This window comes from Pristiophorus japonicus, chromosome 5 (genome assembly GCF_044704955.1).
Source record: "Pristiophorus japonicus isolate sPriJap1 chromosome 5, sPriJap1.hap1, whole genome shotgun sequence".
Lineage (NCBI taxonomy): Eukaryota > Metazoa > Chordata > Chondrichthyes > Pristiophoridae > Pristiophorus > Pristiophorus japonicus.
In genome coordinates, this window is record NC_091981.1 from 7,846,636 (window position 1) to 7,874,468 (window position 27,833).

The 27,833-nt window shown below is 49.0% G+C and overlaps 1 protein-coding gene and 2 pseudogenes across 1 annotated transcript; 2 read left to right on the forward strand and 1 right to left on the reverse strand.

The window, feature by feature from the left end:
• Positions 1-3,121: 3,121 nt before the first annotated feature.
• On the reverse strand, positions 3,122-27,771 carry c5h5orf22 (chromosome 5 C5orf22 homolog). Its single transcript, XM_070880355.1, has 9 exons — positions 27,534-27,771; positions 22,633-22,778; positions 21,522-21,671; positions 20,065-20,533; positions 15,739-15,804; positions 11,978-12,099; positions 9,803-9,869; positions 6,445-6,584; positions 3,122-3,331 (listed from the first exon to the last, which is right to left on the reverse strand). The coding sequence occupies exons 1-9, from the start codon at positions 27,708-27,710 to the stop codon at positions 3,220-3,222; spliced, it is 1,449 nt and encodes a 482-aa protein (XP_070736456.1). The 5' UTR covers positions 27,711-27,771; the 3' UTR covers positions 3,122-3,219.
• LOC139264854 (U2 spliceosomal RNA) lies at positions 23,238-23,470 on the forward strand (annotated as a pseudogene).
• Positions 23,570-23,731, forward strand: LOC139264844 (U2 spliceosomal RNA; annotated as a pseudogene).
• Positions 27,772-27,833: the final 62 nt, after the last annotated feature.

Genomic DNA, 27,833 nt, shown 5'->3' on the forward strand with positions numbered 1-27,833 from the left:
TTATATGTTTTAAAACTCTTACGCTGCTAAAAGTAGGCGCAAGAGTTATAAGGACATTTGCAGGTGTGTAAATCCCGCAATCTTGCCCACGTGAATGTCCTGGCTGTGGGGATACGGAGGGTGTGTCAAGCTCGGAAAAGCCGGCTTTTGCGATGCCTTCCCGGGTCCGGACACACTCCGTATGGACCCGGGGAGTCCGGGATTTCAGGGCCATGTAAATCAGCAAAGCACAGCTCCCTCTGGTGGAAAGTTATCCTTTACAGCAAGACTCAGCAAACCGACTTTACCCTTGGAAAGAGAGCAAAAAAAGACAAAGACTTGCATTAATGTAGCGCCTTTCACAACCTCAGGATGTCCCAAAGCGCTTCACTGCCAATGAGGTACTTTCTCAAGTGCAGTCACTGTTGCAATGTGGGAAATGCAGCAGCCAATTTGCGCACAGCAAGCTCCCACAAACAGAAATGTGATAATGACCAGATAATCTGTTTTTAGTGACGTGGATTGAGGGATCAATATTGTCCCCACAACACCGGGGATAACTCCCCTGCTCTTCTTCGAAATAGTGCCATGGGATCTTTTACATCCGCCTGAGAGAGTCTACGGGGCCTGGGTTTAATGTCTCATCCGAAAGACGGCCCCTCCGCAGTGCAGCACTCCCTCAGTACTGCCCCTCCGACTGTGCGGCACTCCCTCAGTACTGCCCCTCCGAAAGTGCAGCACTCCCTCAGTACTGCTCCTCCGAAAGTGCAGCACTCCCTCAGTACTGCCTCTCCGACAGTGCGGCACTCCCTCAGTACTGCCCCTCCAACAGTGCAGCGCTCCCTCAGTACTGCCCCTCCGACAGTGCAGCGCTCCCTCAGCACTGCACTGGGAGTGACAGCCTAGATTTTTGTGCTCAAGTCCCTGGAGTGGGGCTTGAACCCACAACCTTCTGACTCCGAGGCGAGGGTGCTGCCCACTGAGCCACAACTGATTGAAAGAATATTTGCGCTCCCCCTCCCAAGTTTAACTTAAAGAATAGATTTTTGATGTATGGCATGGTTTTGTTCAATCTCTAAAAGCAGTTTAACTTCCATATACTTCAGAACAGACCCGTTACCCAGTCGGAGTGGACAAGATACACAGCACGGCAGATACGTTGAAGGAATCTTATGCTGGTGTTACACAATCCTTCAGCCCTGCCCACAGCCCAGTCACAGTCTGTAAAGGAGGACATGGTTATTCAGTGAAGAAAAATTATTTGCCTAGATAATAAATGTTTAAAATACTGAAAATCAGGATAAAAAGAGTTGAGGAAGGAGCAAGATATGTCAACTCTACATTGCAAAAGTGAAATGGACAACATTTGTAGCAAACCATGTTTCTTAATCATTAGAGTTACAGTTCATCACACAACTTGTATTTATATAGCAACTTTAACGTAATAAAACGTCCCATGGGGCTTCACAGGAACATAATTTGACACCTGCCCATATAAGGAGATATTAGGGCAGATGACCAAAAGCTTAATCAAAGAGGTAGGTTTTAAATATATATTTGCATTTATATAGCGCCTTTCACGACCACCGGACGTCTCAAAGAATTTTACAGCCAATGAGGTACTTTTGGAGTGTAGTCACTGTTGTAATGTGGGAAACGCGGCAGCCAGTTTGCGCACAGCAAGCTCCCACAAACAATGTGATAATGGCCAGATAATGTTTTTTTGTTCTTCTAAATGCCATGGGATCTTTTACGTCCACCCGAGAGATGATGGGACCACGGTTTAACGTCTCATCCGAAAGACGTTTTCAGGAGCATCTTAAAAGGAGAGAGAGGCAGAGAGGTTTAGGGAGGGAGTTCTAGAGCTTGGGGCCCAGGCAACAGAAGGCACGGCCGCCGATGGTGGAGCGATTATAATCAGGGATGCTCAAGAGGCAAGAATTAGAGGAGCGCAGACATCTCGGGGGGTTGTGGGGCTGGAGGAGATTACAGAGATAGGGAGGGGGCGAGGGCCATGGAGGGTTTTGAAAACAAGGTTGAGGATTTTAAAAATCGAGTGGTTGCTGTACCGGGAGCCAATGTAGGTCTGCGAGCACAGGGGGTGATGGGTGAGCGGGACTCGGTGCGAGTTATCGGATAAATATCGGCTAGGGCAAGTTAGCATAGGGGTGCAGAGGCACGATGGGCCGAATGGGGGTGATGCCGCTCACCCATCAGCCCCTGTGCTCGCTGCCCCATGTCCTACCTCGCACCGAGTCCCGCTCACCCATCACCCCCTGTGCTCGCTGCCCCATGTCCTACCTCGCACCGAGTCCCGCTCACCCATCACCCCCTGTGCTCGCTGCCTCATGTCCTACCTCGCACCGAGTCCTGCTCACCCATCACCCCCTGTGCTCGCTGACCTACATTGGCTCCCGGTTAAGCAACGCCTCGATTTCAAAATTCTCATCCTGGTTTACAAATCCCTCCATGGCCTCGCCCCTCCCTATCTCTGTAATCTCCTCCCCCCCCCCCCCCCCCCCAAGATGTCTCTAATTCTGCCCTCTTGAGCATCCCTGATTATAATCGCTCCACCATCGGTGGCCGTGCCTTCTGTTGCCTGGGCCCCAAGCTCTGGAACGCCCTCCCTAAACCTCTCCGCCTCTCGACCTCTCTCTCCTCCTTCAAGACGCTCCTTTAAAACCGACCTTTTCACCTGCGCTAATTTCTCCTTATGCTGCTCAGTGTCAAATTTTTCATCTCATAACACTCCTGTGCAGCGCCTTGGGACGTTTCACTGCATTAAAGGCGCTATATAAATGCAAGTTGTTCTAATTACTGAGTTTTGGATCACCTCTAGTTTACGTCGGGTAGATTGTGGGAGGCCAGCCAGGAGTGCGTTGGAATGGTCAAGTCTAGAGGTAACAAAGGCACGGATGGGGGCTTCAGCAGCGGAGGAGCTGAGGCAGGGGCGGAGACGGGCGATGTTACGGAGGTGGAAATAGGCAGATATGCGGTCGAAAGCTCAGTTAAGCATCAAAGAAGACACAGAGGTGAAAAAGGAAATACCTCATTGAGCAGATTTCCTTGACGCCGAAAAAAAAAGAGACAAATCATAACAAGACTGGCGAAGTAAAGATGGAAAACAGCATCTCAAACAGTATCGTTGTTAAAAGTATAATTTATTCATTAAATAATGTTTCGGCTCCACAAATTAAACGTGCGCCCGAATACCAGGGCGTGAAGTGGCGTTTGACGCGCTCAGTATTCCAAGTGGACGTCTATAGACCCGTAACAGGCGCACAGCAACTCCAGCATCCGCTCCTGGATCGAATCCACCTGCTCGGGAGGGCAGTAATCGTCCAGGCTGGACCTGCAACGCCAGCAAAGCACGCGTTAGTTACCCGCTCGAGGAGCACTGCCACGCACAAGCCGCCAACAAACAGCTCCGCTCTGAGCGAGTCGCAGTTTTGCAGAGAAGCGGTCGTGAGAATATACAAGGGGACGAAAATCGCAGCCTCGCCCGGGGTGAGTAACGTGCTGGAAGAAGCTTCGCAAACATCGGTTCTGTCAGATCGCACATATCCCCCGGGAGAAGGACATCCCGTGCGACGGAGATTTGGGCTATTTGTCCAACTCACGCCCAGCGAATGTCCTTCAAACTCTTACGCCTGGTAAAAGCAGGCACACAGCTTACCTTTACCAGCGTTAAAACATATAAAAATGAGGATTAAATTATATTTTTCTATTAAAAACCTGGTCCATTAAGGTAAGTTTTTTTTAAAACCCATTATTAAAACACATTAAAAACATTTTTTTTTAAAGTTTCTAAAACATTCAATTTCAATTAATTTTAAATACGTGGAGGTGTTTTTTTTAATCTATTGTGCTGTGTTTCTGTGTTTTAGGGAGTTATTCTCATCGATCGTAATGGGAGCTCGGACAAATGGAACTCCCATTATTACCAATAAGAATACAGCATCGTGATTGGTGGTCCAGGCCCATGTGATCGCAGGATACGAACAGGCACGTGGAGGACACGTTCCCGAGCAGATGGAAGCCTCCGACCGCAATCCTACCGTCCTCCGGGAGCGCCAAGTATTTTTGTACAAAATGTTCCGGTCGGTGGCGTTGGCCCGCGGGAACCCTCCGACTGTGATTTCCCGCCCCCTATTATTATTAACAGTGATACAAATTATTGCTTTGCCACTCATGCTCAATATCACCAAAAGACACGAGGGTGAATATCGGGTTGCATCATTTTCATAGGCAGTCCCTCGAAGCGAGGATGACTTGCTTCCACGCCAAAAAGGCATGAGTTCACGGGTTTTGCACTGAAGGACCTAATATTCCGGATCCCGAACTACATCCTGAAGGGCGGAAGATGCCTGTGGGTGGATTGTTTTAACGTGGGGTGACCGTTGCACACCAGCCACCACACGGGGCTTGACAGAGCGAGGTCTTGGTCCAGGGGCAAGGGTTAACCTGGACGACTGGAGACCAGCTCTGCTGCACGGACCGAGTGCGCACACATATCACAGTGTGGGCTGGGCCCGTGCTGCCCCTGGGTCCCTGGCCCCGAGCTTACGCCTCCCCTGGGCCCCGATTCACTAAAATATCATCATCATCAGTCCCATAGGCAGTCCCTTGGAATCGAGGAAGACTTGCTTCCACACCTGAAGCGAGTTCTTCGGTGGCTGAACAGTCCAATACGAGAACCACAGTCCCTGTCACAGGTGGGGCAGATAGTCGTTGAGGGAAAGGGAGGGTGGGACAGGTTTGCTTCCGCTGCCTGCGCTCGATTTCTGCATGCTCTCGGCGACGAGACTCGAGGTGCTCAGTGCCTCTAGTCATTCTTTTCAGCTCCCTGAAACACGGATTTGGGTTGCAGGGCTAACGAGGCAGCATATTGTCTCCCGAGTTGCACACTGATTCAATTGCCAGTGGCTGATATTATAGCGGCCTGGCACCCAAAGCGGCGGGCTGCACGAAACAAGAGTCGGCCGACAAATCAAAATGGCAGCCAGGAGCGCTAAAGGCCTCCCCTTTAAGGGGCGCCCCAGCAGCCATTTCCCCCATGGGGCGGTGCGGGGCCAGTGCGCATGGCGATAGCGTTTTACCCGGTCGTGCGCCAATCGCCAACACCAAGCTCATTGTCGACAGGGCTGTAGTGATACCCGCCCTCCTGTATGGTTCAGAGATGTGGACCTTATACAGTAGACACCTCAAGTCGCTGGAGAAATACCACCAATGATGTCTCTGCAAGATCCTGCAAATCCCCTGGGAGGACAGACGCACCAACGTTAGCGTCTTCGACCGGGCCAACATCCCCAGCATCGAAGCACTGACCGCACTCGACCAGCTCCGCTGGGCAGGGCCACATTGTCCACATGCCCCAGACACGAGACTCCCAAAGCAAGCGCTCTACTCGGAACTCCTACACAGCAAGCGAGCCCAAGGTGGGCAGAGGAAACGTTTCAAGGACACCCTCAAAGCCTCCCTGATAAAGTGCAACATCCCCACCGACACCTGGGAGTCCCTGGCCAAAGACCGCCCTAAGTGGAGGAAGAGCATCCGGGAGGGCGCTGAGCACCTCGAGTCTCGTCGCCGAGAGCATGCAGAAACCAAGCGCAGGCAGCGGAAGGAGCGTGCGGCAAACCAGACTCCCCACCCAACCCTTTCCCTCAACCACTGTCTGTCCCACCTGTGACAGAGACTGTAATTCCAATATTGGACTGTTCAGTCACCCGAGAACTCACTTTTAGAGTGGACTGCCTATGATGATGATGATGATGACCAGCACAGCACCTCCCAAACCGCCGGGGCAATTTCCCAGGAGGGGGTAGCGCCCTCCCCCACCGGAGGCACTAACGGGGCTACAAAGGAAAGCGGCAATTTCTCGCCCACACCACGCACAATGTTCGGAGGAGGAAGGGAAACGAAGTGGAGCATCTGCTTGTGTGAGCATCCGAGCCAACAATCACCTCCTACGCCATGTTGACTCGAGTGCTCACAGACAGGAGAGACCAGATCATACAATCAATCCCTTTTGCTTCAAGCCGTGCACGGAACTATACCCGCCGCACAGAACTATACCCGCAGCACGGAACTATACCCGCTGCTCAGAATTGGACCCGCCGCACGGAACTATACCCGCCGCACGGAACTATACCCACCGCACGGAATTGGACCCGCCGCACGGAACTATACCCGCCGCACGGAACTATACCCGCCGCACGGAACTATACCCGCCGCACGGAACTATACCCGCCGCACGGAACTATACCCGCAGCACGGAACTATACCCGCTGCTCAGAATTGGACCCGCCGCACGGAACTATACCCGCCGCACGGAACTATACCCACCGCACGGAATTGGACCCGCCGCACGGAACTATACCCGCCGCACGGAACTATACCCGCCGCACGGAACTATACCCGCCGCACGGAACTATACCCGCCGCACGGAAGCAAACTATTTCATACCTTGCTAGCGTTATGAGAGTCGGCCTGGGCAAATCTGTGAGTAACCGTTGCACCGATGACATGAGGCTCTCAATCTCTGCCTCAGTGCTGACGTGGTGCGGCAGTTCTGAATAATCGCACGTTAGACCAGCCTGGTGAACCTGGAACCAGGTCAGCACAATGAGGCAGTGTTAACAAACAACGTGTAAATTCACCGGTAAATGCTTCAATTAAAACTCAACACACATGCGCCCCCCCCCACCCCCCACCCCAACAACCACCAGTCGGATGGTTCAGTGAAATGCTGAATTTTTTGTATTCGTTGCAAGGCCAACATGAGGGAAAAACCTTTTTGACGCAGATTGAACCGCGGCTTTCAAAAGGGAGTGGGATAAGTTCCTGAAGGTAAACAATTGCAGGGCTACGGGGAAAGGGCGGGGGAGTGGGACTGGCTGAGGTGCTCTTGCAGAGAGCCGGCACAGGCTCGACGGGCCGAATGGCCTCCTCCTGTGCTGTAACCGGTCTTTTGACACGGCTCTTTACTGAACGAAGGCTGGGAACTCAACATCCAAGGGTATTCAGCATTTAGGAAGGATAGACAGAAAGGAAAAGGAGGCGGGGTGGCGTTGCTGGTTAAAGAGGAAAGTAATGCAATTGTAAGGAAGGACATTAGCCTGGATGATGTGGAATCTGTATGGGTGGAGCTACGGAATACCAAAGGGCAGAAAACGCTAGTGGGAGTTGTGTACAGACCACCAAACAGTAGTAGTGAGGTTGGGAACAGCATCAAACAAGAAATAAGGGATGTGTGCAATAAAGGTACAGAAGTTATCATGGGCGACTTTAATCTACATATTGATTGGACTAACCTAACTGGTAGAAATGCAGTGGAGGAGGATTTCCTGGAGTGTATTAGGGATGGTTTTCTAGACCAATATGTTGAGGAACCAACCAGAGAGCTGGCCATCCGAGACTGGGTGATGTGAAATGAGAAGGGACTAATTAGCAATCTTGTTGTGCGAGGCCCCTTGGGGAAGAGTGACCATAATATGGTAGAATTCTTTATTAAGATGGAGAGTGACAAAGTTAATTCAGAAACTAGGATCTTGAACTTAAGGAAAGGTAACTTCGATGGTATGAGGTGCGAATTGGCTAGATTAGACTGGCAAATGATACTTAAAGGGTTGACGGTGGATAGGCAATGGCAAACCTTTAAAGATCACATGGACGAACTTCAATAATTGTACATCCCTGTCTGGAGTAAAAATAAAACGGGGAAGGTGGCTCAACCGTGGCTAACAAGGGAAATTAAGGATAGTGTTAAATCCAAGGAAGAGGCATACAAATTTGCCAGAAAAAGCAGCAAACCGGAGGACTGGGAGAAATTTAGAATACAGTAGAGGAGGACAAAGAGTTTAATTAAGAGGGGGAAAATAGAGTACGAGAGGAAGCTTGCCGGAAACATAAAAACTGACTGCAAAAGCTTCAATAGATATGTGAAGAGAAAAAGAATAGTGAAAACAAACGTAGGTCCCTTGCAGTCAGATTCAGGTGAATTTATAATGGGGAACAAAGAAATGGTAGACCAACTGAACGAGTACTTCGGTTCTGTCTTCACAAAGGAAGACACAAATAACCTTCTGGATGTACTAGGGGACCGAAGGTCTAGTGAGAAGGAGGAACTGAAGGATATCCTTATTAGGCGGGAAATTGACGGGGTTGAAGGCCGATAAATCCCCAGGGGCCTGATAGTCTACATCCCAGAGTACTTAAGGAAGTGGCCCTAGAAATAGTGGATGCATTGGTGATAATTTTCCAACAGTCTATCGACTCTGGATCAGTTCCTATGGACTGTAGGGTAGCTAATGTAACACCACTTTTTAAAAAAGGAGGGAGAGAGAAAACGGGTAATTATAGATCAGTTAGCCTGACATCAGTAGTGGGGAAAATGTTGGAATCAATCATTAAGGATGAAATAGCAGCGCATTTGGAAAGCAGTGACAGGATCGGTCCAAGTCAGCATGGATTTATGAAAGGGAAATCATGCTTGACAAATCTTCCGGAATTTTTTGAGGATGTAACTAGTAGAGTGGACAAGGGAGAACCAATGGATGTGGTGTATTTGGACTTTCAAAAGGCTTTTGACAAGGGCCCATTGGTGTGCAAAATCAAAGCACATGGTATTGGAGGTAATGTACTGACGTGGATAGAGAACTGGTTGGCAGACAGGAAGCAGAGAGTTGGGATTAACGGGTCTTTTTCAGAATGGCAGACAGTGACTAGTAGAGTGCTGCAGGGCTCAGTGCTGGGACCCCAGCTCTTTACAATATATATTAATGATTTAGATGATGGAATTGAGTGTAATATCTCCAAGGTTGCAGATGACACTAAGCTGGGTGGCGGTGTGAGCTGCTAAGAGGCTGCAGGGTGACTTGGACAGGTTAGGCGAGTGGGCAAACACATGGCGGATGCAGTGAGTTTATCCACTTTGGGGGCAAAAACACGAAGGCAGAATATTATCTGAATGGCAGCAGATTAGGAAAAGGGGAGGTGCAGCGAGACCTGGGTATCATGGTTCATCAGTCACTGAAAGTTGGCATGCAGGTACAGCAGGCAGTGAAGAAGGCAAATGGAATGTTGGCCTTCATAGCAAGAGGATTTGAGTATAGGAGCAGGGAGGTCTTACTGCAGTTGTACAGGGCCTTGGTGAGGCCTCACCTGGAATATTGTGTTCAGTTTTGGTCTCCTAATCTGAGGAAGGACGTTCTTGCTATTGAGGGAGTGCAGCGAAGGTTCACTAGACTGATTCCAGGGATGGCTGGACTGACATATGAGGAGAGACTGGATCAACTGGGCCTTTATTCACTGGAGTTTAGAAGGATGAGAGGGGATCTCATAGAAATGTATAAGATTCTGACGGGACTGGACAGGTTAGATGCGGGAAGAATGTTCCCGATGTTGGGGAAGGCCAGAACCAGGGGACGCAGTCTTAGGATAAGGGGCGGGCCGTTTAGGACAGAGATGAGGGGAAACTTCTTCACTCAGAGAGTTGTTAACCTGTGGAATTCCCTGCCGCAGAGAGTTGTTGAGGCCAGTTCATTGGACATATTCAAGAGGGAGTTCGATATGGCCCTTATGGCTAAAGGGATCAAGGGGTATGGAGAGAAAGCAGGAAAGGGGTACTGAACTGAATGATCAGCCATGATCATATTGAATGGCGGTGCAGGCTCGAAGGGCCGAATGGCCTACTCCTGCACCTATTTTCTATGTTTCTGTGAAGGCGATTCAATTTGCCGAGGAGTCTCGCTGGTCTAACCCAGCAGGCCCGAGCAATGTTTCGGAGTTGTCAAACCGCACAGGTAGATGCTGCTTCACCTACCATTTCATAGTCGGGTGTCCCCATCCTCTCCTTCAGACTCACCACAAGTTGAGCAAGCGTTTCCATGCTGCGAATAAACGCACAATTTCAATCAGACCGTCACTGTAACATAGGAAGGCGATATAAAGTAAAAAAAAAACAGTGCGATGTCCTGCTATGTATTCACGGATATGCAAATGTCAGTGAAAAAGAAATTGCCACCACCATCATAGTATGGCGTTTGCCGGAAATCTGAACTAAAAACAGAAAATGCCGCAAATACTCAGCGGGTCGGGTAGCATCAGTGCAGAGAGAAACATAGTTAACGTTTCGGGTCGATGACCCTTCGTCGGAACTGGGAAAAGTTAAGAGATGTGACAGGCTTTTGAGTGAGTGTCAGGGCAGTGAAAAGGAGGAGGCAAGACCAGAAGGGAAGGTCTGTGAGAGGACGCAAGGCAAGAGAGATTAAGTGACAAACGGGATGACAGCGTGCGTTCTCAGGGGACTGATGAGCTCATTGTAAACGGTGGAAGATGCCCTGTGCGTGGATTTTTTTAACCTGGGGTGACCGTTGCACACCAGCCACCACACGGGGCTTGACAGAGCTAGGTCTTGGTCCAGTGGCAAGGGTTGACCAGGACGACTGGAGACCTGCTCTGCTGCATGTGCCAACACATACACACAACACACTCACACACACTCAAACATACTCCTACTGTCCTTCCTTCCTCCCTCTACGTGGGATTCACAGTACGTAATGTGAGCAAGACCATCTCACAGCCTCGCTATTGGCCCGTGCTGCACCTTCTTTATATTATGACTAAATTGTTACATTATTTCAGCCACACAAGAAATAGGAGCAGGAGTCGGCCATTCGGCCCCTCGAGCCTGCTCCGCCATTCAATAAGACCATGGCTGATCTGATCATGGACTCAGCTCCACTTCCCCGCCCGCTCCCCATAACCCTTTACTCCCTTATCGCCCAAAAATCTGTCGATCTCCACCTTAAATATATTCAATGACCCAGCCTCCACAGCTCTCTGGAGCAGAGAATTCCGCAGATTTACAACCCTCTGAGAGAAGAAATTCCTCCTCATCTCAGTTTTAAATGGGCGACCGTTTATTCTGAGACTATGCCCTCTAGTTTTACTTTCCTCTGAGTGGAAACATCCTCTCTGTATCCACCTTGTCGAGCCCCCTCATTATCTTATATGTTGCAATAAGATCATCTCTCATTCTTCTAAATTCCAATGAGTATAGGCTCAACCTGCTCAAACTATCTTCGTAAGTCAACCCCCTCATCTCAGGAATCAACCTAGTGAACCTTCTCCGAACAGCCTCCAATGCAAGTATATCCTGCCTTAAATACGGAGACCAAAACTGTACGCAGTACTCCAGGTGTGGCCTCACCAATACCCTGTACAGTTGGAGCAGGACTTCTCTGCTTTTATACTCTATCCCCCTTGCAATGAAGGCCAACATTCCATTTGCCTTCCTGATTACTTGCTGTACCTGCATACTAACTTTAGTACCGACGCATGTCGCATGGCAAGGGTCACGTGGAGTTGGAGGACAGGGTGAAAGTGTGAGAGAGCCGTGGTGAGACAGAGAAGGGATATTCTGAGCGGAACTTGGAGGGGTCCGGACAGAGTAGATGTGAAGAATTAACCTATTACTGAATAATATTTATATTTAAATATTGCAGAAGATGGCATTCTCTTTTGAGTTTGAGAGGAGATTTGATCGAGGTGTTCAAAATCATGAGGGGTCTGGACAAAATAGATAGAGAGAGAGAAACTGTTCCCATTGGTGGAAGGGTGGAGAACCAGAGGACACAGATTTAAGGCGATTGGCAGAAGAACCAAAGGCGACATGAGGAAAAACGTTTTTCCGCAGCGAGTGGTTAGGATCTGAGAGGGTGGTGGAGGCAGACTCAATCGCGGCTTTCAAAAGGGAGTTGGAGAAGTGCCTGAAGGGAATAAATGTGCGGGGCTACGGGGAAAGGGCGGGGGGAGTGGGACTGGCTGAGGTGCTCTTGCAGAGAGCCGGCACGGGCTCAACGGGCCGAATGGCCTCCTTCTGTGCTGTAACTGTTCTGTGATTCTAAAAGCAACAGAATCAAATCCAACTAAAGCAAACTACCGGCCGGAGCAACAATGCAGTGATGTGGCGTAGCTCAGCGATGGTTCCATTTACCCAGGGACTGCCGCCCATTTCTGCACGTTCTCCTCACTGTCATCTTCACACAGGTCTCCAAACGCCGCTTCCATATCTTCCAGCTGCCTGATCCGGGCATCTACACAATCGATCAGGGCCTCCTGGGTAAAAAGGAAGACTTGCATTTATATAGTGCCTTTCACGACCACCGGACGTTCCAGAGCGCTTTACAGCCAATGAAGCACTTTTTGGAGTGTAGTCACTGTTGTAATGTGGGAAACGCGGCAGCCAATTTGCACACAGCAAGCTCCCACAAACAGCAATGTGATAATGACCGGAGAATCTGTTTTTGGTGATGTTGATTGAGGGATAAATATTGGCCCCAGGACACCGGGGAGAACTCCACTGCTCTTCTTCGAAATAGTGCCGTGGGATCTTTTATGTCCACCCGAGAGAGCAGACGGGCCTCGGTTTAACGTCTCATCCGAAAGACAGCACCTCCGACAGTGCAGCACTCCCTCAGCATTACCACTCCGACAGCACGGCGCTCCCTCGGTACTGCCCTCCGACAGTGCGGCGCTCCCTCGGTACTGCCCCTCCGACAGCGCAGCGCTCCCTCAGCACTGCCCCTCCGACAGTGCGGCGCTCCCTCAGCGCTGCCCCTCCGACAGTGCGGCGCTCCCTCAGCGCTGCCCCTCCGACAGTGCGACACTCCCTCAGTGCTGCCCCTCCGACAGTGCGACACTCCCTCAGTACTGCCCCACCGACAGTGCGACACTCCCTCAGTGCTGCCCCTCCGACAGTGCGGCGCTCCCTCGGTACTGCCCCTCCGACAGCGCGGCGCTCCCTCAGCACTGCCCCTCCGACAGTGCGGCGCTCCCTCAGCACTGCCCCTCCGACAGTGCGACACTCCCTCAGTACTGCCCCTCCGACAGTGCGACACTCCCTCAGCACTGCCCTCCGACAGTGCGACACTCCCTCAGTACTGCACTGGGAGTGTCAGCCTAGATTTATGTGCTCAAGTCCCTGGAGTGGGACTTGACCCCACACCCATGATAAATATGCAGATTTATTTTTACACCAATGTTTTAATTTTTAATAAGATTGTTAACCTATGTATATATATATATAAAAAAAGATATACCGATTCTTATTCAACACCTGTGAATCTGATAAGCCCAGTTTTTTGCATAGAGAGAAGTCCAACTATATTGTTAAATCAATCCCATTTTAAACAAAAAGTCAAGTAGATGTTTGAAACCGAGGCACTTTGTGAGGAATGGTCATGAACACTATGAAGATCGTTACTCCCTCCTCACCACAATTATCCCGTTATTCGTGACAATAACTGGTCACCAGCTAGATTTTCTTTTGTACAAAGGCGGGACTCCAATGGCATATGTCATCGGATAAACGGCCCAGAAACAGGCCATTGGGCCCAACCAGTCCATGCCGGCGTTTATGCTCCACTTGAGCCTCCTCCCGTCTTTCCTCATCTAACTCTATCAGCGTAACCCTCTTATTCCCTTCTCCCCCATACGCTTGTCCAGCCTCCCCTTAAATACATCGATACTATTCACCTCAACCCCTCCCTGTGGCAGCAAGTTCCACATTCTCACCACTCTCTGGGTAAAGGAGTTTCTTCTGAATTCCCCATTGGATTTCTGGGTGACTATCTTATATTGATGGCCTCTAGTTATGCTCTTCCCCACAAGTGGAAACATTCTCTCTGTATCCACTCGATCAAAACCTTTCATCATTTTAAAGACCTCTATTAGGTCACCCCTCAGCCTTCTGTTTTCCAAGAGGAAAGAGACCCGGCCTGTTCATCCTTTCCTGATAAGTATACCCTCGCATTTCTGGCATCGTCCTTGTAAATCTTCTCTGCACCCTCTCCAGTGCCTCTATATCCTTTTTATAATATGGCGACCAGAACTGTACGCAGTGCTCCAAGTGTGGTCTAACCAAGGTTCGATACAGGTTTAGCACAACTTCCCTACTTTTCAATTCTACATCTCTAGAAATAAACCCTAGTGCTGGGTTTGCTTTTTTTTTAAAAAAAAGGCCTGTGTCGCAACTTTCAGTGATTGGTGTATTTGTACTCGGCGATCCTTTGTTCCTCTACCCCCACCGAGACTCGCGCCCTCCGAGTAATAAGTGACCTCCCTATTCTTCCTGCCCAAATGTAATACCTCACATTTATCTGTGTTGAACTTTGTCAATTATATGCCCATTCTGTCAGTTTATTAATAAGAACATAAGAATTAGGAGCAGGAGTTGGCCATTCGGCCCCTCGAGCCTGCTCCGCCATTTAATGAGATCATGGCTGATCTTCGACCTCAACTCCACTTTCCTGCCCGAGCCCCATATCCCTTGATTCCCTTAACATCCAAAAATCTATCGATCTCTGTCTTGAATATACTCAACGACTGAGCCTCCACAGCCCTCTGGGGCAGAGAATTCCAAAGATTCACCCCCCTCTGAGTGAGGAAATTTCTCCTCATCTCAGTCTTAAATGGCCGACCCCTTATCCTGAGACTGTGACTCCTGGTTCTAGACTCCCCAGCCCGGGGGAAACATCCTCCCTGCATCTACCCTGTCAACCCCTGTAAGATTTTGTGTGTTTCAATGAGATCATCTCTAGAGAATACAGGCCTAGTCTACTCAATCTCTACTCATAGGACAATTGCCTCATCCCAGGAATCAGTCTGGTGAACCTTCATTGCACTCCCTCTATGGCAAGTATATCCTTCCTTAGGTAATGAGACCAAAACTAATGTCCCCCTGTAATTTATTGCAGTCCTGCTCAATATTGACTAGTCAGACTATTTTTTGAGGAACAGATTATCTGATTATGGCTCTGCTGCCATTGGAAATAAACTGAAAGTTCGGCTATAACATAACTTTAAAAAAAAAAGGAAAGATTTGCAATATATTATATGCCCGCTATCGAAGGATGAGGCAGAGACAGGAGCGATAATGTTCCAGTGTGGGACTTTCATAGCCAAATGAAAAAGGTATACGGGATACTTGCCTATATTAGCCGAGGCATGGAATATAAAAGCAGGGGGGGGGTTATGCTTGAACTGCGTAAAACACGAGTTAGGCTACAGCTGGAGTACTGCGTGTAGCTCTGGTCACATTACAGGAAAGGTGTGATTGCACTAGAGGGTGCAGAGGAGATTTATGAGGATGTTGCCAGGATTGGAGAATTTTAGCTACGAGGAAAGATTGGATAGGCTGGGGTTGTTTTCTTGGGAACAGAGAAGGCTGAGGGGGGAGACCTTATTGAGGTGTATAAAATTATGAGGGGCCTAGATAGAGTGGATAGGAAGGACCTATTTCCCCCAGCAGAGGGGGTCAACAACCAGGGGGCATAGATTTAAAGTAATTGGTAGAAGGATTAGAAGGGATTTGAGGAGAACTTTTTTCACCCAGAGGGTGATGGGGGTCTGGAACTCACTGCCTGAAAGGGTGGTAGAGGCAGAAACCCTCACATTTAAAAAGTACTCGGATGTGCACCTGAAGTGCCGTAACCTACAGGGCTACGGACCGAGAGCTGGAAAGTGGGATTAGGCTGGGTAGCTCTTTGTCGGCCGGCGCGGACACGATGGGCCGAATGGCCTCCTTCTCTGCCGTAAATTTCCGTGATTCTATGAAATGACCATTCTCCTGCAAACACCTCAATTTAAAGTACAAGTAGATATCAGGCAGCTGATGACCAACACCATGGGGGTTAACTGGTTGCAAACGCACAATCTCACGTTGCAAGAGCGGCTTCATGGTTTGATTTCATGTACCTCATCAGCCTCTTCCCAATCGGGTTTCGTAAAACTGTACAACTGCTTGAGAATTTCGTATTCTTCCTGTGGAGCGAGACAAAAGTGGTTATGAAAGCGTGCTGAGCCGGAAATTATGCTGGTTCTCAGTCAATATCGACTATCTTACTGTAGGATTGCAACATTTGTGGGATCTCCCACCCCCACTTCCAATGAGTTTGGACTCATTGGAAAGGAAATTTAATTTGGAACTATCAATCAGAAAGTTTGGGCTCCTAAAGTACACATGGAAGAAACTACGAGTTTTAATCGAATTTGGAATTTCTACAAGGCAGATTGGGTCCGTGTGGAAAGGACTAAGAACTAACGGATAAATATCCTTCAAAGAAACCAGTTTTGAGTATTGAAGCTGTCTGGGGTATTGAAGCTAAACAAATTGTCTGGGGCATTGTGTAAACTCGAAAAGCCTTCTCCCCGGGAGACATTAACATAGCAACAATCAACCCACAGATAGCCAGGAGGAATTCATAGAATGCGTACGGGATTGTTTCTTAGAACAGTATGTTACAGAACCTACAAGGGAGCAAGCTATCTTAGATCTGGTCCTGTGTAATGAGACAGGAAAAATAAACGATCTCCGAGTACAAGATCCTCTCGGAATGAGTGATCACAATATGGTTGAATTTATAATACAGATTGAGGATGAGGAAGTAGTGTCTCAAACGAGCGTACTATGCTTAAACAAAGGGGACTACAGTGGGATGAGGGCAGAGTTGGCTAAAGTAGACTGGGAACACAGACTAAACGGTGGCACAATTGAGGAACAGTGGAGGACTTTTAAGGAACTCTTTCATAGTGCTCAACAAAAATATATTCCAGTGAAAAAGGGCGGTAAGAGAAGGGATAACCAGCCGTGGATAACCAAGGAAATAAAGGAGAGTATCAAATTAAAAACCAATGCTTATAAGGTGGTCAAGGTTAGTGGGAAACTAGCAGATTGGGAAAATTTTAAACTACAGCAAAGAATGACTAAGAAAGCAATAAAGAAAGGAAAGATAGATTACGAAAGTAAACTTGCGCAAAACATAAAAACAGAGAGTAAAAGCTTTTACCGATATATAAAACGGAAAAGAGTGACGAAAGTAAATGTTGGTCCCTTAGAAGATGAGAAGGGGGATTTAATAATGGGAAATGTGGAAATGGCTGAGACCTTAAACAATTATTTTGCTTTGGTCTTCACAGTGGAAGACACAAAAACCATGCCAAAAATTGCTGGTCACGGGAATGTGGGAAGGGAGGACCTTGAAATAATCACTATCACAAGAGGGGTATTGCTGGACAGGCTAATGGGACTCAAGGTAGACAAGTCCCCTGGTCCTGATGAAATGCATTCCAGGGTATTAAAAGAGATGGCGGAAGTTATAGCAGATACATTCGTTATAATCTACCAAAATTCTCTGGACTCTGGGGAGGTACCAGCGGATTGGAAAACAGGTAATGTAACGCCCCTGTTTAAAAAAGGGGGCAGACAAAAGGCAGGTAGCTATAGGCCGGTTAGTTTAACATCTGTAGTGGGGAAAATGCTTGAAGCTATCATTAAGGAAGAAATAGCGGGACATCTAGATAGGAATAGTGCAATCAAGCAGACGCAACATGGATTCATGAAGGGGAAATCATGTTTAACTAATTTACTGGAATTCTTTGAGGATATAATAAGCATGGTGGATAGAGGTGTACCGATGGATGTGGTGTATTTAGATTTCAAAAAGGCATTCGATAAGGTGCTACACAAAAGGTTACTGCAGAAGATAAAGGTATGCGGAGTCAGAGGAAATGTATTAGCATAGATAGAGAATTGGCTAGCTAACAGAAAGCAGAGAGTTGGGATAAATGGGTCCTTTTCGGGTTGGAAATCGGTAGTTAGTGGTGTGCCACAGGGATCGGTGCTGGGACCACAACTGTTTACAATATACATAGATGACCTGGAAGAGGGGACAGAGTGTAGTGTAACAAAATTTGCAGATGGCACAAAGATTAGTGGGAAAGCGGGTTGTGTAGGGGACACAGAGAGGCTGCAAAGAGATTTAGATAGGTTAAGCGAATGGGCTAAGGTTTGGCAGATGGAATACAATGTCGGAAAATGTGAGGTCATCCACCTTGGAAAAAAAAAACAGTAAAAGGGAATATTATTTGAATGGGGAGAAATTACAACATGCCGCGGTGCAGAGGGACCTGGGGGTCCTTGTGCATGAATCCCAAAAAGTTAGTTTGCAGGTGCAGCAGGTAATCAGGAAGGTGAATGGAATGTTGGCCTTCATTGCGAGAGGGATGGAGTACAAAAGCAGGGAGGTCCTGCTGCAACTGTATAGAGTATTGGTGAGGCCGCACCTGGAGTACTGCATGCAGTTTTGGTCACCTTTCTTAAGGAAGGATATACTAGCTTTGGAGGGGGTATAGAGATGATTCACTGGGCTGATTCCGGAGATGAGGGGGTTACCTTATGATGATAGCTTGAGTAGACTGGGTCTTTACTCATTGGAGTTCAGAAGGATGAGGGGTGATCTTATAGAAACATTTAAAATAATGAAAAGGATAGACAAGATAGAGGCAGAGAGGTTGATTCCACTGGTCGGGGATACTAGAACTTGGGGGCACAGCCTCAAAATACGGTGGAGCCAATTTAAAACTGAGTCGAGAAGGAATTTCTTCTCCTAGGAGGGTTGTGAATCTGTTGAATTCTCTGCCCAAGGAAGCAGTTGAGGCTAGCTCATTGAATGTATTCAAATCACAGAGAGATAGATTTTTAACCAATAAGGTAATTAAGGGTTACGGGGAGCGGGCGGGTAAGTGGAGCTGAGTCCACGGCCAGATCAGCCATGATCTTGTTGAATGGCGGAGCAGGCTCGAGGGGCTAGATGGCCTACTCCTGTTCCTAATTCTTATGTTCTTATGACCCTGAGCAGGAAACCCATCCAATGACAATAGCACATCCAGCCCACATGGAAAACCCAGGCCTAGGCAGACATTGCAGATACCAAAGCTAATTTTTCCCGATCAAGAAACAAATTCAAAAGATCGACACGTCCGAGAAAGGTTACCATTAATGGGCCCGCCAAAATATGACAAAGAGATATCAAGCCCACCAAAAATTAATCAAAGAATCGGGGCTGATTTGGCGCGAAGATTAGAACAGCTCCCAAAGTATAACTGGGGCCCTGTTTTAACGAGGAATTTAGCATCAGTAGCATAGTGTAGCATCGTATAGCATCAAGAAGGGAGAAAGGAGAGAGACCACCACAGCAGTTCTAACAAGCCTTTCCAGCCTCGACGACACTCCCAGGGCCACACTGCCTTGCTATCGAAGAAGGAAGAAAGATCATCAAGGCAGAGAAAGCAGTTCCCAGTAACTTCGGACATCGCCATCGCGGCAGCAACTGACCACAGCCAACGTGGTAACATCGAAAACATCGCCGTATGGCCTACTCCTGCTCCTTTTTAGTATCTTCTTATGTTCTTAAAAGTTTGGAATAGATCGTTAGCCCGAGCTCAACTGGGAGCAAGCAGGTACAGCAAGTGATCAGGAAGGCCAATGGAATCTTGGCCTTTATTGCAAAGGGGATGGAGTATAAAAGCAAAGATGTCTTGCTACAGCTATACAAAGTATTGGTGAGGCCGTATTGGTGAGACCACACCTGGAGTACTGCGTGCAGTTTTGGTTTCCATATTTACGAAAGGATAGACTTGCTTTGGAGGCAGTTCAGAGAAGGTTCACTCGGTTGATTCCGGGGATGAGGGGGTTGACTTATGAGGAAAGGTTGAGTAGGTTGGGCCTCTACTCATTGGAATTCAGAAGAATGAGAGGTGATCGTATCGAAACGTATAAGGTTATGAGGGGGCTCGACAAGGTGGATGCAGAGAGGATGTTTCCACTGACGGGGGAGACTAGAACTAGAGGGCATGATCTTAGAATAAGGGGCCGTCCATTTAAAACTGGGATGAAGAGAAATTTCTTCTCTCAAGAGGGTTGTAAATCTGTGGAATTCGCCGCCTCAGAGAGCTGTGGAAGCTGGGACATTGAATAAATTTAAGACAGAGATAGACAGTTTATTAAACGATAAGGGAATAAGGGGTCATGGGGAGCGGGCAGGGAAGTGGAGCTGAGTCCGTGATCGGATCAGCCATGATCGTATTGAATGGCGGAGCAGGCTCGAGGGGCCGTATGGCCTACTCCTGCTCCTATTATGTTCTTATGTCTTGGACCAGCACAGACACGATGGGCCGAATGGCCTCCTTCGGTGCTGTGAGTTTTTCAACGATTCTATGATAAAGAATAATCATGCAATGTACCTTGGTGTACATTTCTTTAAAAGGGTTTTTAACGGAAAAGAAGTCCAGGTCAATATCGAGGACGTAGGCGTCTATTCTGTCCAAGACATGGCGGAGATCCTTCACGATTTCTCCCTGATGGTGCTGCTCGCCGTCAGGGGTTGTCGTCGCGTCGCGCGGTGGCCGACCGATTCCCTGCGCGCTCCTCTCGCCGGCGGGCGCGCTGCCGTCGCCGCGCCCGCCCTGGGGCCGCTGCTCGCCCGCCCCCGGCGAGGATGCGCCGGCCGATGGCCCTTCCCCCTCCGCCACGGGCTCCGACCTGGCCTTCTTGGCCGCGGACTCGCCGCCGCCGTCCTCCCGCCGGGCTCCGCGGCCGGGCTGCGCCGGCTCGACGGTGATCACCTGCAGCGCCAGCGGCTTCCGGTTCTCCAGCAGCCCCTCCGACACGTAGAGACCGTCGCTCAGGAAGTAGCTCTCCGTGCTCGTGACCCTGAGAAGGGAACGCAGCCACTGGAATAAAATACTGCTTATAAAAAAAAATTAAAAGGCAACATTCTCGCACGGAAATAACAACAAAAAAAAAAGACGACTTGCATTTATGTAGTGCCTTTCACGACCACCAGACGTCCCAAAGCACTTTACAGCCAGTCACATACTTTTTGAAGTGTAGTCACTGTTGTAATGTGGGAAACGCAGCAGTCAATTTGCGCACAGCAAGCTCCCACACACAGCAATGTGATAATGACCCAGATAATCTGTTTTTCGTGATGTTGGCCCCAGGACACCGGGGATAACTCCCCTGCTCGTCTTCAAAACAGTGCCATGGGATCTTTTACGTCCACCTGAGAGAGCAGACAGGGGGCTTTGGTTTAACGTCTCATCCGAAAGACTGCCCCTCCGACAGTGCAGCCCTTGCTCGGTATTGCCCCCTCCGACAGTGCGGCGCTCCCTCAGTCCTGCACTGAGAGTGTCGGCCTAGATTTCTGTGCTGGAGTGGGACTTGAACCCACAACCTTCTGACTCAGAGGCGAGAGGGTGCTGCCCACTGAGCCACTGCCCTTCTGACTGGGAGGATTGTGGGGCTGAAGGAGATTACAGAGACAGGGAGGGGCGAGGCCACGGAGGCACTGAGCGAATTAAGGAAAGAGGAGTCGAGGCCAGGATCAGATCAACCATGATCGTATTAAATGGCGGAGTAGGCTCGAGGGGCCAGATGGCCGACTCCTGTTCCTATTCCTTATGTTTGACCCTTCCACTAATGGGAACAGTTTCTCTCTCTATCTACTCCATCCAGACCCCTCATGATTTTGAACACCTCGATCAAATCTCCTCTCAACCTTCTCTGCTCCAAGGAGAACAACCCCAGCTTCTCCAGTCCCTCCCCGTCACTGAAGTCCCTCATCCCTGGTATTATTCTCGCACACCTTTTCCGCGCCCTCTCTATGGAGGCAGGCTCGAGTGCTGCTTTTGGCAAATACCTGATGGTTTTCGTTGAAGAATCGCGACCCACAAAGAAGCTGTGCTTCCCGTCGGTGATCTGTTGGGCCCAGCGTGGGTGGAGCCAAAACACGTGCGTAAAATGGCCAGCGTACACCACGGGCATGATCCAGTTCTCAATACTCAGGTCTCTAGATGCAGGCGAGGGTGGGGAGGAAATGGAAGTTTCATTACTTGTCTGTACTGAAGCACTGATCAGCGAGGACTTGAAATAGGAGCATTCGTATAAACAGAGCATGATCATGACCTCACGATGTCTCAAAGTGCTTCATTAGCATTATGTATGCAATAAAGGTACAAACAATACTGTTTAACTGAGCAAGGTACACCCTTGGCTCTGCTTTATTACGGCCCAAAGTGCCTGACTCACAAAATGGCTGGCCTTTTATACCAGAGCAGCACCATGTGCGTGCTGCTCAGTGGCCTCCAACAATGACACCATCTGGTGGCTACAAACCGCAAGTACAGACATGACAGTTAGCATTGAATTACTTTCAACAACTTGCATTTATATAGCGCCTTTAACGTAGTGAAACGTCCCAAGGGGCTTCTCACAGGAGTATTATGCAATAAAAAATTTGCCACCGAGCCTCATAAGTAGAAATTAGCCCAGATGACCAAAAGCTGGGTCAAAGAGCTCGGTTTTAAGGAGCGTCTTGAAGGAGGAGAGAGAGGTAGAGAGGCGGAGAGGTTTAGGGAGGGAGTCCCAGAGCTTGGGACCCAGGCAACAGAAGGCACGGCCACCGATGGTGGAGCGATTATAAATCAGGGACGCTCAGGAGGGCAGAATTAGAGGAGCGCAGATATCTCGGGGGGGGTTGTGGGGCTGGAGGAGATTACAGAGATAGGGAGGGGGCGAGGGCCATGGAGGGATTTGAAAACAAGGGTGAGAATTTTGAAATCGCTTCAACCGGGAGCCAATGTAGCGAGATGGAATGACGGCGAACATCGCTTGATTGCCGCCACTCCGAGCGCAAAATCTGGGCCAAAATCATTATTTAAAACAAATATTCTTCTATGTTGTTTCAGCAATGACACACGCACACAAATTAGAGAGAGCGTTAAATGCACAAGGTAGCCTGTCGGCATTACCCAAAAAGCAACTCCTTGTCGAACACGCTGTCAGCCGGCATGTCGAGGGGGATGAGGAGGTCCGGATGGGAATCGAGGTGAACCAGGACAATATTTTCGAGCGGCAAATGCTTGGAACCGATCGCTCGGTAGATGTATGGAACTACCTGCAAAAACATTAACGCAAAGAAGTGATTGAGCAAATGCTTGAGAAGGGAGGAAGGTGGGCAGGAGAAGACTCCTTTGAATGCTGCACTTGGGATCACGCATGGGAACAGCGGCCTTTTGGCTAAGATCTGCATAACTAACCTGACCAGCCACCATGACGTCCGGGTGGTTTCTCCCTGGTCAGGAAGGTATATGCTTACATTTTTGTAAAACAGGAGGTGGGTGGGATTGGTGACCCATCCACCTCCACGGAGGTGTGTGGGGGACCTGACCCATCCACCTCCATGGCACGAACCTGGTATTGCAGTACTTCCAGGAACGGTGCAGTGGCTCTAGGCCTTTTGGCTAAGAGCATTGGCGCAGAGTGATCCTTGACTGGTGCAGGGTGACCTCTGGCGTTTGACAAAGAATTGTAACGATTGGATAACGATTGGACATGAATTTAAAAAAAAAAAAAAAAAACAGTGGCCTTTTGGCTAAGATCAAGTGTAGTACCGTTTCTGACCAGCCACCATGACCTCAGGGTGGTTCCTCCCTGGTCAGGAAGGTATATGCTTGCATTTTTGGAAATAGGAGGTGGGTGGGGAGGTTTGACCCATCCACCTCCACGGAGGTGTGTGGGGGACCTGACCCATCCACCTCCATGGCACGAACCTGGTATTGCAGTACTTCCAGGAACGGTGCAGTGGCTCTCGGCCTTTTGGCTAAGAGCATTGGCGCAGAGTGATCCTTGGCATGTGCAAGGTGACCTCTGGCGTTTGTGATTTGACAAAGAATTGGAACGATTGGCTACGAATTTAAAAAAAAAAAATCTGTTCTTATCAGTTTAATATCCCCTATGGGGACATGATATTGAATTGATTTTTGGACAGGGAGCTGGATCAGGGGCTTGCCCCGTCCACTCTATGCACCGACCTGGTATTGCAATATTTCCAGGAACGGTGCAACTTCGCCTCTCGGCCTTTTGGCCTAAGATCAAACACAGTGGCGCAAAGTGATCTTTGGCGTTAAGAGTTGATCTGGAACGAAATTGGATTTAAAAAAAAAAAAAGTGGTTGTGGGGGCTGAAACTGATCACCTCACCGCCCGCTGCCAGCCACACTGCTCCTGCAGACCCGCCCAGTGCCACTTTCGGGGCGGCCTGGAGTGGGCGGGAGGGGAAGAGCCGCTGGGAAGCGCCCGCTGACGTCAGCGGACGGCCGAGTGATGCAAACTGAGCTCCCGCCCGCCGAGCTCCCGGATCCCTGCGGGGCGGGACTCGGCGGCAGAACGGGGGCAGACCGCTGGCTGGAGGCCCGGTCTGTCCCCGACGTTAAGTAGGAAGATCCTGGAAAAAAAAAGGTTAGTGAACATTTCCCCCCCCCCCCCACAGCCACTTACCTGTATGGGGACCCCTGAAGGTCTTCCGATAGCTTTTGTTATTTTTTTTTACTGGTGATTTTTATTTTCAGCTCTTCGACCCTCCGCGGGGCCCGACTCCATCCCCGGCGGCACTTGGGCGGCAAGCGCCTGTGCCGCCGAGAATGAGACCTCCCGCCCCGCTGACGCCCAGATTGGCGCCGTACGTCGTCCATTTGCTGCCCGCCGACCTTCGAGGGACCTCGGCCGTGAATATCCCGCCCAAAGTACCGTCCGGCACCTCGGCGGCCATCGGCGGCACTTTGGGCGGGCGGGGGCCTTGATCAGAATCGGCCCCTACGTTACCGGACTAGTAATCCTGAGGCCTGCGCTAATGATCTGGAGCCATGAGTTCTAAACCCACCACGGCAGCTGGGGAATTTAAATTCAGTTTATGTTCATTGGTGGAGCAGACTTCTGCTTGTCGTTCTTAGTTTACGATGCTATCTATAATAGAAAACTATATGAAATACAAAAAAATGAAACATCCAATCGATTCTAAATTCTTATCAATCCGAGTGATTATTGCAGTCACTATTTGTAAGGCCTTGCTTGAGCAGACAGCCGGTATGGACAAACACAACAGACACCTATCTCATTAAATTTGAAGTGTAATCACGATTCTAGGCAATCGAGGTGGCCAATTTGGGTGCAGCAAGGTCCCACAAACAATAACAAGACAACGACCAACTGATCTGAGTTGGCGATGTTGGTGGAGGGATTAAATGTTGGTCAGGACACTGGGGAAAATAGAATTATAGAAATTTACAGCACGGAAGGAGGCCATTCGGCCCATTGTGTCTGTGCCGGCGGATAAAGAGCTATCCAGCCTAATCCCACTTTCCAGCTCTTGGTCTGTAGCCCTGTAGGTTACGGCACTTCAGGTGCACATCCAAGTGCTTTTTAAATGTGGTGAGGGTTTCTGCCTCTACCACCCTTTCAGGCAGTGAGTTCCAGACCCCCACCATCCTCTGGGCGAAAAAAATTCTCTTCATATCCCCTCTAAACCTTCTACCTATTACTTTAAATCTATGCCCCCTGGCTATTGACATGTAAGGGAAATAGGTCCTTCCTATCCACCCTATCCAGGCCCCTCATCATTTTATACGCCTCAATAAGGTCACCCCTCAGCCTGCTCTGCTCCAAAACAAGCAACCCCAGCCTATCCAATCTTTCCTCATCGCTAAAATTCTCCAGTTCTGGGAACATCCTCATAAATCTCCCTTGCACCCTCTCGAGTGCAATCACATCTTTCCTGCAATGCGGTGACCAGAACTGCACGCAGTACTCTAGCTGTGGCCTAACCAGTATTTTATACAGTTCAAGCATAACCTCCTTGCTCTTGTATTCTATGCTAAATCCACTAGAATTCTGCTATGTAAAAGTACAGCAACCACATCTTTCCTCATAGAGCAACATTGCAAATCCCCTGGGGCAATGTTCTAAACTCCCAGGAGTTACAGTTGTAGCAGGACCTCTCTGCTTTTATATTCTATCCCCCTTGCAATAAAGGCCAACATTCCATTGGCCTTCCTGATTACTTGCTGTACCTGCACACTAACCTTTTGTGTTTCATGTACGAGGACATCCCAGGTCCCTTTGTACCGCAGCATTTTGTAATCTCTCTCCATTTAAATAATAATTTGCTTTATTATTTTTCCTGCCAAAGTGGACAATCTCACATTTCCCACATTATACTCCATCTGTCAAAACCTGCCAAGTCGATGAAATAGAACTATGAAGTAAAACTATAGGAAGCAGGACTTCTCTGCTTTTATACTCTATCCCCTTTGCAATAAAGGCCAACATTCCATTGGCCTTCCTGATCACTTGCTGTACCTGCATCCTGTCCTTTTGTGTTTCATGCACAAGGACCCCCAGGTCTCTCTGTACCACAGCATTTTGTAATCTCTCCCTATTTAAATAATAATTTGCTTTTCTATTATTTTTGCCAAGGCGAATGACCTCACATTTGCGAAAAGATCACCTCTCATTCTTCTAAACTCCAATAGGTCCAACCTGCTCAACCTTTCTTCATAAGTCAACCCCCTCATCTCAGGAATCAACCGAGTGAACCTTCTCTGAACAGCATCCAATACAAGTATATCCTTTCGTAAATACGGAGACCAAAACTGTACGCAGTACTCCAGGTGTGGCCTCACCAAAACCCTGTACAGTTGTAGCAGGACTTCTCTGCTTTTATACTCTATCCCCCTTGCAAATCCCTGGGGCAACATTGCAAATAAGAACATAAGAAATAGGAAGTAGGCCATATGGCCCCCTCGAGCCTGCTCCGCCATTTAATACGATCATGGCTGATCTGATCATGGTCTCGGTCTCAGCTCCACTTCCCTGCCCGCTCCCAATAACCCCTTATTCCCTTATCGGTTAAGAAACTGTCTATTTCGGTCTTAAATTTATTCAATGACCCAGCTTCCACAGCTCTCTGAGGCAGCAAATTCCACAGATTTACAACCCTCTGAGAGAAGAAATTTCTCCTCATCTCAGTTTTAAATGGGTGGCCCCTTATTCTAAGATCATGCCCTCTAGTTCTAATCTCCCCCATCAGTGGAAACATCCTCTCTGCATCCACCTTGTCGAGCCTCCTCATAATCTTATACGTTTCGCTAAGATCACCTCACATCCCCCCCCTGGGGCAACATTGCAAACCCTCGGGACAAGGTTCTAAATCCCCGGGGCAAGGTTTTGATACAGCACAGGTGGCCATTTGGCCCATCGCGCCTGTGCCAGCTCGTTGGAAGAGCAATGAAACTGGTCCCAACCCCCCCCCCCTGCTCTTTTCCCACAACACTGTACATTTTTCCTTTTTGCAAATATTTTTCCAATTCCCTTTTGAAAGTTACTATTGAATCTGCTTCCAGCGGCTTTTCAGGCAGGTTTCCCCATCAATGACCACCTCCAGCCAGCGGGAGTCTAACCGCCGCCCCTGTCGCCGAATCCTCCCCACCGTCAACATCCCGAGAGGGTCACCGTTGACCAGAAACGTAACTGGACCAGCCACCTAAATACTGTGGCTACAAGAGCAGGGTATTCTGCGGCAGAGTGTCTCACCTCCTGACTCGCCAAAGCCTTTCCACCATCTATCTACAAGGCACAAGTCAGGAGTGCGATGGAATACCCTGCGCTTGCCTGGATGAGTGCAGCTCCACACAACACTCAAGGAACCCTCAAGACACCATCCAGGACAATGCAGCCCCTCCATTGGCACCCCCTCCACCACCTTAAACACTCACTCACTCCCTCCCTCCCTCCCTCCCTCCTTCCTTCCTTCCCTCCACCATTGGCGCAGTGTGGCTGCAGTGTTTGCAATTGCAGTTGCAAAGCTGCAGACTTACATCGTTATGGTCTTCCACAATCCAGACAGGGAGCTCCTTGTAACTCCGCAAACAGGAGGCAGCGCTGCTCATAGCGGAGTGTGTGTGTGCCTCTGTGCAAAAGGCCAGCGCTGCTCCTACTCTTTGCACAGACACACAGACAGAGGGAACACAACTGGGGACGGACCTGGTGTACATATATATATTTTCCCCTTCTGCATATTGTGATTGGAGCTTGCAAACCGAGTCCCGCTTCTGCAAATGGTCCCGAACACCAGCAGCGAGGGTCGAGCGTTCCTGCAACATTTTTTTTTGTTGCAA

Excerpts from the sequence above, each read along its gene's own strand:
- c5h5orf22 (XM_070880355.1), bottom strand. The coding sequence starts at position 27,710 with ATGTACACCAGGTCCGTCCCCAGTTGTGTTCCCTCTGTCTGTGTGTCT. Across the intron at positions 20,534-21,521 it reads TCTTCAACGAAAACCATCAG|GGTCACGAGCACGGAGAGCT; the intron begins GTATTTGCCAAA and ends TTCCCTTCTCAG. Across the intron at positions 12,100-15,738 it reads ATTGGGAAGAGGCTGATGAG|GAGGCCCTGATCGATTGTGT; the intron begins GTACATGAAATC and ends CTTTTTACCCAG.